The 12,701-nt window shown below is 34.7% G+C and overlaps 1 protein-coding gene and 1 long non-coding RNA gene across 2 annotated transcripts in view; one reads left to right on the top strand and one right to left on the bottom strand.

Annotated features, from left to right (window-relative positions):
- Window positions 1-10,297, top strand: part of LOC130053965 (uncharacterized) — a 45,382-nt gene extending 35,085 nt beyond the window's left edge. The window contains exons 11-15 of the mRNA XM_056161807.1: window positions 672-1,164; window positions 1,426-1,521; window positions 2,190-2,310; window positions 2,572-2,786; window positions 8,510-10,297. Coding sequence (XP_056017782.1) covers window positions 672-1,164; window positions 1,426-1,521; window positions 2,190-2,310; window positions 2,572-2,786; window positions 8,510-9,051 — 1,467 coding nt within the window. The 3' untranslated portion in view covers window positions 9,052-10,297. The remainder of the gene's footprint in view (window positions 1-671; window positions 1,165-1,425; window positions 1,522-2,189; window positions 2,311-2,571; window positions 2,787-8,509) is intronic.
- On the bottom strand, window positions 688-10,944 carry LOC130053968 (uncharacterized). Its single transcript, XR_008802199.1, has 2 exons — window positions 10,736-10,944; window positions 688-1,783 (listed from the first exon to the last, which is right to left on the bottom strand). It is a non-coding gene; the product is annotated as an uncharacterized LOC130053968 (long non-coding RNA).
- Window positions 10,945-12,701: the final 1,757 nt, after the last annotated feature.

Genomic DNA, 12,701 nt, shown 5'->3' with positions numbered 1-12,701 from the left:
TACCGAAGCTGAAATTATAGGCAAAGTTGAAAAGGGATTAAAAATCTAAAACATAAAATCAGACTTCGAGGCGATTATGAAGTTGCATAGTTTTTACACATTAACAAAAACTAACAAATTAATGCATATGTACCTTTACGGATCCACACTCCATTATTCCTGCTTAGATTGATAGATGTCATCTTGTATCAAAATATTTGTGATAAAAATAAAATAAAAAGTGATGATATCAAAATATTTCATAGGTGCCTGAAAGATTTTTTTTTTAAATGTATACATTTGATCCCCCTTGTAGGCCACGTTAGGCAAGCTTAAATCTTGTGTACATACAAAGGATGTATATCTATGAATTCGAATTATTGTACCCCTGTAGCTCTTGAGAAAGACAACTTTTACAACTTGTAGCTTTGGAATTCATGGTTTTTACAAACTTGAATTTTTGTCATGCCAGGAAGTAAGTTTTCCCTTGTGTAGAGGGCATAGTCCTTCATTCATTAACTCCGTTTACCTAAGGATGCATTGTTGTAAGTTTTCGTCAAAATTTGTCCTGTGGTTCTTGATAAGAAGTTGAAAATGTAGACAAGTTGACAGATGACAAAGTAGAATGAAAAACTTATTTGAGCTTTCAAATCAAGTGACTTAACAAATGGTGTAATGAAAAATCTTTCTAGTTTGTAGATGAGTTGCTTGCTGGGAAAGAAAAATTCACAGATCCAGTGATGCATGATATATCAGAAGTGGTGAAAAAAGAACACGAAACTCCACAAAATGAGACGAGTAATCAAGAATCAGAAAGAGAGGAGGATAAAGAGCAGGATAAAGAGATAGAAGAACAGAGCAAGTCCCAGAACCAAACTCCACAGAAACAGGGTGATATAAAAACAGAATGCAGTTCAAATAGTGACACTTTAAGTAGGACCAAGACGATAACCGAACAGCCTACAGATGCAGAAAATGCCTCCAGACCTGACACCACCATAGAGGGGAATGAGACGAGAATCAAGTTTGCAAGTGATAAAATGACTACGACTGCTGTCAAGTCTATTCTGCCTCCAGAGGAGCTGGAGGAAGAAAACATACAGAGCACAAGTCCAGTGAAGGACACAGTTGCAACAGCCACAAAAACTACAGAGAAGCAACCTTCAGCTGACGGTGCTAGTGAAGGTAATGATCTTTCTTCTTCATCCAAACCTTTATACCTACCATGTAGATGATGCAGCACTTGAATTATAAGACTATTTTTGTTTGTTTGATACTCAAATGATGTCAAATAATGAATCGATTCAGATTTTTCTGACTATGCTGTAAAGGTTATACATAACACGTCACAGGAAAAATAGACCTCAGTTCACTTATTTCATGGACAAACGTATCTTATACTTGTATATTAGCACCATTAATGCAACATTTATACATATATTTCAGAAGAAGCAACGGGAGAAGAGAAGAAAGTCAGCAAAATGATTAATAAAAAATGTGAAATTTGTGGAATGTTGTTCAAGGGACTAAATAAATATAAAGGTAACTATAAATTATTGAAAAATTTAATGACCAGGTACAGGTAAAATTGAGATGAAGAGTGCATTCATGAGTGGAAATTTTATCAAATCATTTCTCAATGCTCCTGTCAGTTCCTTTGGCTTACATATGCCAGGATAGGTGGTTTTGCTTCTTGCGATCTGGTATCCATCATTTTCTCCATCCTGTTAGTACAGGCTTGTCTTTACTTCATATGAACCAAAACTCTTTCTTTCCACTACCAATGTGCCAATTTCAACCAAACCTAAAAAAAAAAAAAAGCATCCTTGTCTTTCAAGTGGAGGTAATGAAATAGAGTGGATTGTTAAAAAAAATCTTATTAAGAAACACAGCACCAGAGAAACCAAAACTTTTATGTAGTGAAGACTCCATATTGTCAATACTGTGACCCTGACACCCCCACCCCCCAGTCCAGGGCATAACTACAGTAGAAGTTAAAAGTTTTATGCATGAATATACATGTATAAGAAAAGTCTGTAAAAAATCCTCTCAAGAACCAAAAGGCTACAATTTGTATATTCAAGCAAATGCTTCCACATATATTATGACCACTGGGGCAAGGGCAACACCACTAGAGAATAGGTATTTTACACAGAAAAATGCAACTACCTAGATGAATGATGTGACCCGTGGTCCTCTTGTTTTTACAGCTCACATGTATGGCCACACGGGCATCAAACCTTATCCGTGTACATTGTGTGATAAATCCTTCACTCTGAAGAAAACACTGAAATTCCATCTTGGTAAACATGCCGGTCAGAAGCCATTCTTGTAAGTACACAGTATATTTTGTTTTCAGATTTCAATGAAAGCAAAACAATGTTGTGGCATTCCTGATGATGGCTTTTGTTATACATTTCATTTTTTCTTTCTTTTATTGTAAATAATAATGGAATTGTTAATTCTTTATTGAACAATTTGAATGAAGAAAAGGTACATGTACACAGTAAGACACATCAAAACTGCCTCCCTGCAATAACAACAGATTGACACCCTTATTTGTATGATGAAGCCAACATTTTCATTAATTAGGTGCAACATATGTGGTAAAAGATTCCATGTTCCCAATAGCCTGCGTTCACACCTTCAAATCCATGCCAAGGGAGGTAACAATATCCACTACTGTAAGCTGTGCAACAGAGAGTTTGCCACTGATGTTCGGTATGAGAAGCATTTGAAGTTCAAACATCCTCCAGAAGATGAAGAACATCTCTGTTCTCAGTGCGGGAAGAAATTCTGCAGCAGAAGTATGGAACATTTTCTTTCCCTATTAAAGTGCTTGTTTTGTTTCAGAATTTATAAATGGGGTTTGTACTAAAGAAATAGGTTCACTATTAAACTATTAATGGTCTAATTTGGCCCTAATTCTGATTATGATTTTACACTATAGACTGAAGTGTTTGTATACATTAGGAGGGAAAGGGGACACAAATTAAATACTGATTTTAGCAAGAAATCATTAAAGGGGCATGGACACGATTTTAGTGGGGAAAAAAGATAATTGATATGATAGTATTTGATACGTGTAAAACATAAAAACAAACTTAAATTTCAAAAACTGACATAAAGATGTGTTTGAGACATCTAAACTTTTCGTTTTCAAAACGAGGCACAAGCCCTGTTTATGTTTACATGTAACTTGACTATTTAAAACATGGCACCAAAGTAAGTGGCTTCAGTGAAAAAAGTTTTAGAATGAAATAGTTCAATTTTTTTTTCTTTGAAGATGCACCTAAATTGATTTATCATTAACCTATGTCAAAATGTTGAGTGCTTTTGACATCTCTATTTAAGAATCTTGGTCTTCTCACTTCCACATAGGATTTATGACAAGCGTTTGTTTACAGTGCACGCACATTGATCTCACAAATGTTTGCATTTACGATTTTGGGACCTGGGTTTTTTCTTTAAAAAAAAGAAGAAGTGAATCATGTGTCTAAAAATGTTTTTAATCGACTTATTTATAGTTGGTAATAGATCTTTATCATTTTCAATGGATCAAAAATTGTGTCCATGCCCCTTCAATTTAATATGTAGAATGTCCAAGGGGAGATAATGAGGGAAAATTGTTTAAAGGACACATCTCGTGTTTTCAAAGTATACAGAATTATATGCATTTTGTCTTCCTTATGCTTATAGAAATTAATTGTAATAGTTCGTTCGCTGAAGTATTGCGATAATTAGCCACAATACGGACTTAAATCTAAGCCCCGATTTCAAAAAGCCTAGTTAATTAGATAGGTAGTCACGTGGTACAGTGACGTCATATGCGACCTTCGTCGATCAACTTGTTGTAAACGTAGTGTTAGATATTTTTTAAAACTCGAGTTTTAGGGGCCTAATTTATTTACCATGGATAACATTTATTTTGATGTTGACAAATTTCCAGAGTCTTATATCTTTTAGCCACCAGTGCATACAAATAGCGACCCTAATGTAGCGAGAAAAGCGAGTATGAAATCTGCATAAATTTGCGAGTAAATAATGTTTACATCGGATCCCTGTTTAAACACAATTTGGTAATGCCATTTCTGTAAACAACTGTAATTAGCGTTGTTGCTTTTCTAAAATAAACAGTGCAATTATTATTAAATTTATTTTTGGAGAAGTTAGATAGGCCTAAATTATGATACGATTATGTATCATTGACAACCAGGCCTACTGTCACGGGTGCATTTCGAAAAAGAAAAAAAAAAATAATAATGATCAAACTTATTGTGAAAATCACAATACTTTTAAATTATTTTATTAAAGCAATTTTATTCGGCCTAATCATTATTTTTTGTTATCAACACGTTGTTACGTAGGAAGTGGGAGCGCGGCGTGCTGTTGTTGTAAACACATACGCGTTCCTTAAAAAAAAAATGAAAGCATTATAATTCAATTCAAAGTCGGGAAATATTATATTTTATTATTTATAATTGAAAGTCCAATTATCTTTTATCTTTAAATTTCTTTTTTAAAACTACCAGTTGGTAGACACTGCTAGCAAAGTTCAGCTTATGTTGTTACAAGGTGAAGGTCAGTTGGTGCGAGTGTGTATTGAATTCGAGAGCAGAACGGAAAGCATATGCCGTAGGCTTATATGTTACAGTGCGTAGCTTCGATAGAACCACTTTCTCGCAGTTTATCTACGTATTTGTCCAAGTGCTTGTTAGAAAAAGTACAGGGACAAATTCTACTGGGGGGTTTTATGGCAAAGTCGTTGAGCCGACAAAAAATATTCACGTCTTGTCCCTCATACCTTCCTTCGAAAATTGATAAAAAACACAGTCCAAATCCTCTCTACTGACAGCAAGTACACCCTTAAACGGCACAAAACACCCTAATACAGTGTTATTTACAAGCTGTTAATGTGATAATTGTTTGTTTGTCAATTAAATCTAATCTGTTTATGAAATGGCTATCAACTGTTTTCAAATCTTCTCGCTCGAGGTCGCATATGACGTCACAGATAATGGCGCGTAAAATATCGAAGAAAATATGCATATCGCAAGATTTGAATTTCATCGCTTTTAAACTCGAAAACTACGCAAACTGTTTCATTTAAAACACAAGTAAAGTAGTTTTAGGCATGAAATGAATTAATTTTGCTGAAAAAATTAAAAAGTTTAAAAACATGCGATGTGTCCTTTAAACAAGAATTGTTATAGAAACAGATGTCTCCAGTGTGGTAATATTGAAAAGGATAATGATAGTGAAAAATTGGAGTTATCTTCTAGTCAGTATTGCCACAAGAGGGGCTTATATTCTTGTTTACTTAATTTTATAATAATGTTCTTTGAAAATCTTCTCAATAGTCTCACAAGGAGTATACAATTTATCTCAAAGAATTATTCAAGGATCACCATTATCACTCTACTGACTTGCTGAATTTCACAGCTGATATGATACATCACAGTAGCTAGTATATCATGCAATACATGATAATGGAATTTATAACAATTTTGAACTCTTCAGAAAATTATGCATCACTTGGCAACTCTTGTATGCAAATTTGTGATAGCTAAAGAAAATTCATTTTGGATGCAAAAATATCTGCCTGATTTGAAGATTATTTAATGTTTTTAATAACTTTTTTTTCTTGTAAAATTTTATTCTGATATTCCATATTTACTGATTGTTGAACCAGGGAACCAAAATATATTTGTTATTGAATCAATTGAATTTTTTCATACTGTAATGAAAGTGGTGATATCATTGATTTGATTATTGAGCACATGCATTGGATTAAATGATATCAATGATTGATTCATCAAATTATGAAGGTCATTAAAACAATTGTGGATAGTTTTGGTCAATGGAATGAAAGATATCTCAAATTAGATTAATGATATCATTCAATGAATCACTGCATGCAATAATTCAAATGTAATGTAGATTCAATTCTGTACTAACACATGCCTTCCCTCTGCTGGACAGGGATTGGGGCGGGGCTACAGTTAAGGTTTACAAAATCCTCAAATGAACAATGAGGCTATTCAATAATCAAGCATCTATACGTAGTAATCCAAAGATTACCTATGGGAATGTTTTTTATTATATACCCATCAATATATCGTTCTTTGATACTGTGGATTTCACAGCGTATGATCCGGTTTTCTGGATCACCACACTGGTTTTCTGATTCCGTATCAGTATCCTCTGAAACTGATGACGTCACAATGTATCAATTCAACGTTTTTGTGGAAAATATTGATCGCATCACAAAGAAAACTACATACACAAAATATAATTTCATGGTATGTCTGTGTTTTTGATAATCTGGATTACATTTATTAGCTCTTCTGAGCCGAAGGCTCAAAGAGCTAATGCTACTATGGCCATTTGTGCGGTGTGCGTAAACTTTTTAGAAAAAGGGCTGTAACTCAAGAACCCCTTGGCCAATTTTTTTCAAATTTGTTACAGGGTATCATTGGCCCAAGGGCTTTCATACATACTAAATAGAGGGATGTGACCCTTTAACAAGGGGAGATAATCAGGAAAATACAAACAAAAGTAGTGGTTGCTAAAAAATCTTCTTCTCAAGAACCACTGGGCAGATTATCACCAAACTTACACACAAGGATGAGGATATGTTGTAGATTAAAAATTGTTCAAGGCATTACCCTGGGGCAAAGGGCGTGGTCTCAAGGTCACTTCAAAGTTGACCTAAATTTATATTTCCTTAAATCTTTGATATTTTAGTCATTATAAGGACTAGGATCATCAAATTTTGACAGTTGATGCATCTTAGGACCTTGTGTCAAGTTGTCTCAAAAGTAGGTCACGGTGACCTAATTTTTGAATTTTGCAGGTATTTATTTTAAAATTAATTTTGATGCATATCTTGGACACTTTGAAGCCTATGATCATCAAAACTTGTCAGTTGGTGGATCATGGGACCTTGAAATGCGTCAACTGAAAAATAGGTCACCGTGACCTACTTTTTGAATTTTATGGCTTATCATTTATAGATATATTTTAAGTTGTTATTTCAAATACCGAGAGGTTTAGAATCATCAAATCTTGTAAGTTGATGCATCTTGAAGCCTTGAAACATATTTATGAAAAAGTAGGTCACAGTGACCTACTTTTTGAATTTTGCAGATATTCAAATTTCACATTTTCAATTTTAGATGCATATTTTGGGCACTGTAAAACCTAGGATCATCAAACTTTGTCAGTTGATGCGTCTTCAGTCTTCGGTTTGTGTCGACCAAAAAGTAGGTCACCGTGACCTACTTTTGGTATTTGACAGCTAAATTACTATATTTCAGACACTATTTGACCTACAATCATCAAACTTTGTCAGTTGATGCATCTTGAGTCTTCGGAGTGTATCGACCAAAAAGTAGGTCACTGTGACCTATTTTTGGCATTTGACAGTTATATTTATATATTTCAGTCACTAATTGACCTACAATCATCAAACTTTGACAGTTGATGCATCTTGAGTCTACGGAGTGTGTCGACCAAAAAGTAGGTCACCTTGACCTACTTTTGGAATTGGACGGCTATATTTATATAATTCAGATACTATTTGACCTACAGTCATCAAACTTTGTCAGTTGTTGGGTCTTGCATGTTTGAAGGGTTTCGACCAAAAAGTAGGTCACCTTGACCTACTTTTGGAATTGGACGGCTATATTTATATATTTCAGATACTATTTGACCTACAGTCATCAAACTTTGTCAGTTGATGGGTCTTGCATGTTCGGAGTTTGCTGACCAAAAAGTAGGTCACCATGACCTACGATTGGATTTTGACAGCTATATTTCAATATTCAGATACTAATTGGCTTAAAATCATCAAACTTTGTCAGTTGATATTTCTTGGGTTCTCAAAATGTGTAAACCAAAAAGTAGGTCACATTGACCTACTTTTTTTTGAATTCTTAGGATTTAACTAAAGATTTAGAATACTAAGAGGCTAAGAATAGAAATGGTGGGGTTGTACAATTTATCAGAAGAGCGATTCTAAGCCCTTGGGCCTCTTGTTATCTTATAAATGTGGATTTAAAATGCATAAGGGGTATATAAATTTATAATTACTACAGTAACTTGATCAGAAGAGTTGGATCATGTCTCGTTGACAGGCGTGGATCATCAGATCAAACTCAACGCTATGATCCGCGCCTGTCAACTCGACGTGATCCGACTCTTTGGATCAAGTTACTGTAGTAATAATATATATATATCTTTATAACAACAGTACAATAATTATAGCTTGTCAAATAAAATTCAATCATCCCAAGACCTGTAGTGTTTAGGCATATTGTCATGCAGTTGTCCAATGGCAGGTTTGGGCTTATTTTTTATCCACTTTTTAAAGTGTTTCAATCTTAAGAGTCACATTTCTATGTGAGCAAGGTACGCAAATAAACATTGTGTAACTTAAATAAGACTCTTTGGAACTTTTTTCATAGAATATTATATGCAAATATTATTATGAATATTCATTGACATGTATATGCATGGGTTTTTCCAGAGAGTTTGAAACGTCATGAAAGATCAGCCCATGATGCTGTGAAAAACCACTTCTGCAAAATTTGTGAAAGAGGTTTCTTCAGAAAGGAATATTTAAATCGCCATATGGAACAACACGATCCAAATCGTGACGGGAAAAAGAAAAAAGTCAAACCTATGGCAATAAGGAAACCAAAGGCCTTGCAGAACAAGGCAAAACCAGCAACCAAAACAGTTGCAAAAACGACCCCAGGAAACATTATCATTCAAACAGTGCAAGATACAGGAAGTTCCAGTGTGGCAAATGTAGTAGGGAACATCCGTATCGAAGTGGAGCCTGGTCAGATAGAAGAATACTACATTCAGGAGACTGAGCCTGCCCCGGAGAACACGTTTTACGTGGAGTCAACAACTGAAGGGGACCAGGAAGGAGCTAGCAGTACCCTGGTGTACAGCTTCCCTTCAGTCCAGTACGAGATTGAATGTCCTGATGGACAGCTGAATTCAGAGGCCCTGTCAGCCATTACAATGTTAGCACAAGCTTCTACCCAGCAGAACATCTAAGTTTCACTTAGCTTTATTTACTTTCCAGAATAAGTTATTTTGTGCAAGATCAGCACTTTTTGAAAGACCATGTTCTGTTTAATTTGATAAATCATAATTAAATGTTTTAAAAGATGTTATAACTGTTGTGAATGACTTAATGCATGAACAATCAGCCACAGCATTACAAAATGTTTCCTTGCTGACAAAATTATGTTCATGCATATTACAATTTCATTTATACATGCATGATGTGACATATATATAAATATATATATATATATGTACTTGTAGATTGTACTGCAAGAAATTTAAAAATGAATTGTATTGAAACAATAATTTTTAGCTCACCCAAACTACAATTCATTTGAGCATTGTAGCCTTGTAATGTATGTAACAAATTTTCTTGAGATATGGGGTTTGGAACGCTGCATACAGTTTTCTAATTTATATTGATGGTAGATGTTATTGATAAGATTGATCATAAGTGAAGAATGTAACTTCCAGAACATAGTTTGTACATTATATTATTGTTGTTATAAGTTCGACTTGAGGTCATACACAATGTTTCTCAACAATATAATTTTTCATGACATTTTAGGTACAATTCACCCGCATTCTATCTTATTTCCCCCAAAAAAATCTTGGTATATTACCAGGTCTGTTATAGAGTTTGCATAATTTGATAGTTCTTGGTTGTGGCAAGAAAACTGTTGCTGTAAACTCTTGTGTATTGCAGAAGGTTGTATATTTGGAAATTACTAATTAAGTTAGTGAAGAAAAATCGAGATTGAATGTGGGGACCCTTGCATTACTGAATAGGTGATCTAACCACGCTGATATACGAAGTATGATAATATTGCAACAATATGAAATTTAAACCTATTTTGGAAATCATGTAAAAACCCTTCGTATTGAGGAGATGAAAAAATAGTTTTAGAAATGTCGTGTATGACCTTTTTAAAGAAATAAATGCCTAGACTGTTTTTAAGTGGAGATGTAAAAACAACAGACGCTTGGGGTATTTGTCAGTTATGCATACTTCATAATACAATGTACACTCTAGTCAATTAATCCTGATGTTTATATTTTTAAATTAAACTCGATTCTTTTTAAAAATAAGGCTTCTTTTATGTCAAGTTGAAAGGCAAGTCTTTCTTTCTATGCTGATCAGAAAAAGAAATGCTTAGTACATTTCATATTCATTTTAAGACATGAAAAATACATGTACTAAATTGATTTATTTATAAAATAAAAATGATGTAAATGCTGGGTTATCAACCACTAATGATAATTACAGTCTTTAACAGTTCAAGGTCACCCAAGTTCAATATCTAGTGTAAACATCTATAACAAAGCCAACAAAACCAATAATTGTATAAGACAATAAAGTATTATGACCTATTGCCCTAGGCTATTGAGTACATTTTTCTGGTTCCATTGGTACCAAAATCATGTAAATGGGTTCATAAATAAAGGCAGTAGAGGGTTTTCAAGTACGGAAACTGAAAAAGTACATATACGACCCCTACCGCAGCCAGAGGTGGAAGGACAAATACGACCCCTACTGCAGCCAGAGTTTTGAATTGCGTTTCAAGAAGCCAACGGTTCTGTTGGCTTTGTTATAGATGTTTACATGCTCTTCCCAACATAGTTCAGATGTGAAGATGCATCCAAGGTATTTGGCACTATTCACTAATGTTACCTAGGGTGTGTCCGCGCAGCGTATATGATGTTTTTGTGGGCTTGGTCTCACTGCTGATGTTTAACACATTGTATTTCTCTGGGTGAAAGGACATTTTCTCGGTGGTTTCTCATGCAGCTAGGCTTTCAAGGTCTGTGGAGTACGGAAGCAGATTGGTGCCATCGTATAGAATTAATATTTATTTAACTGGCGGCCGCCACTTAATTTATATGGCGGCCGACACTCAATTTAAATCATTTATCTGGCTATCGCCAGTTATTCAACTCCTCTCTCTTTCTCTCTCAAAACGAAAGAGGTGCAACCCCTCCCCAATGCTTAGTAATATGTATGTGATATATATACAATTAAGAGCATTAAATTATTGTTTTTCGATTGTACTGTTAAATACGTAGAACCACGGGGCTGACCCTCCATGACAACGTTCAATTTCTGTTATTTTCACATGCAAACTAAATTATTTTCACATGTGAAATAAGATTAATTGGCGGATTGGCTCCCATCCCACTCTTTTGGTGGTAGTAATGAATGGTAAAAATGTAATAATTAATTAACTGATCAATTGAAGGATGAACGGAGCCCCCTCCCTCCAATTTAGGAGTACGAAGTTTGGACAAAAGAGACATTTTAGGTCCTTTTCTGCTTGTCAACAATAATGTAGAAGACAATTTCTCCGACGACTGTCCCTATACACTTTGAAAAACGATGCTGCGTGTTTGCGTACTATTCTAAAGCTTTCCAAAATAATCACTCAGCGATACGAATTACATTGTTTTTGCAATTGGCAGCCGCCACATATAAAAATAACTGGCGGCAGCCAGTTAATTTATATGACGGCCGCCAGTTAAATTAAGTAGCGGCCGCCACATAAATTAAATGGCGGCCGCCAATTAGATAAATATTAATTCTATACCCTGGCACCTATCGGCTTCCGTGAAGTTGTGACCAGCGAACAGGGGATGTTTACTCCTTCTGGGTACCTCTGGTGTGTCCAAGGGGTCCATGTTTGACCGTCACTCCATTTTGATTGGTTTGCCGTAAACTTTTTCGTTTGACCCGAGAGAGAGACGGGTCAACCCGAAAACTTGTGTAATTGTTATATATATATATATATATATATGTGTGTGTGTGTTAAGCAATAAGTCCTGAAGATTGAAAATGAAACCGGTTGAGTTATTTTCGGCGTTCTAATTTTTCTTTATTATACTATTACTTGTGTGGATATTTACTTATATTTTGGATTTTATATATATATATATATATATATATATATACAAAGCACTAAAATGACCAACGACACGAACAACCAGATTGTCAACCCGTCCCTTCTTCAGGACAAACGAAAAATTACATAATGTGGCCAATATCAACAGAGAATAATAGCAAAAACTACATATAAATACATCTAGCACTACAACTACACTAATCTACAAACGTATTTTTAATGTAGTTGTAGTGCTACTAGCTAGATGTATTTATATGTAGTTATAAACCACAAACAAAGATAAAATTCCAACGCAAGCACTTTCATTTTAAAATCCCATGGGGTGACATTTTATATTGCTTTACCAGTTTCTTAGATTTGTAATATATATATATATTTTAAAAGTGATAATGTGATAATAACTTTCAAATGCTTTAAAAACTATTTCTTCAAATGATTGCTTTTCAGATACAATTCCGGAACCATCGATTCCAAGTGTGACAGTTTTACTGAATGGATACGACACTGATGGGGTACCACCCATACCGTTTACGTGACAGCTTGTTTCTACGTGTGTATCCATACGCAAATCCTTCTTCGCTAAATGCCTTCATCTGTTTAATTACTTGACCTTTCTTGAAACTGAGTTCATTTTTTCTCTGAGCCTTGTAATTTGTGTTTGCAACCACTCTGATAATGTCACGCATTCTTCCTATAGATCTATCGCTATTTTCTGAAGTGTCGGGGCGATCATTGTCTGACGCC

This window comes from Ostrea edulis, chromosome 4 (genome assembly GCF_947568905.1).
Source record: "Ostrea edulis chromosome 4, xbOstEdul1.1, whole genome shotgun sequence".
NCBI classification, from domain to species: domain Eukaryota; kingdom Metazoa; phylum Mollusca; class Bivalvia; order Ostreida; family Ostreidae; genus Ostrea; species Ostrea edulis.
Note: the sequence above shows the minus strand (reverse complement) of the source record. Positions and strands in the feature narration are given on the sequence as shown.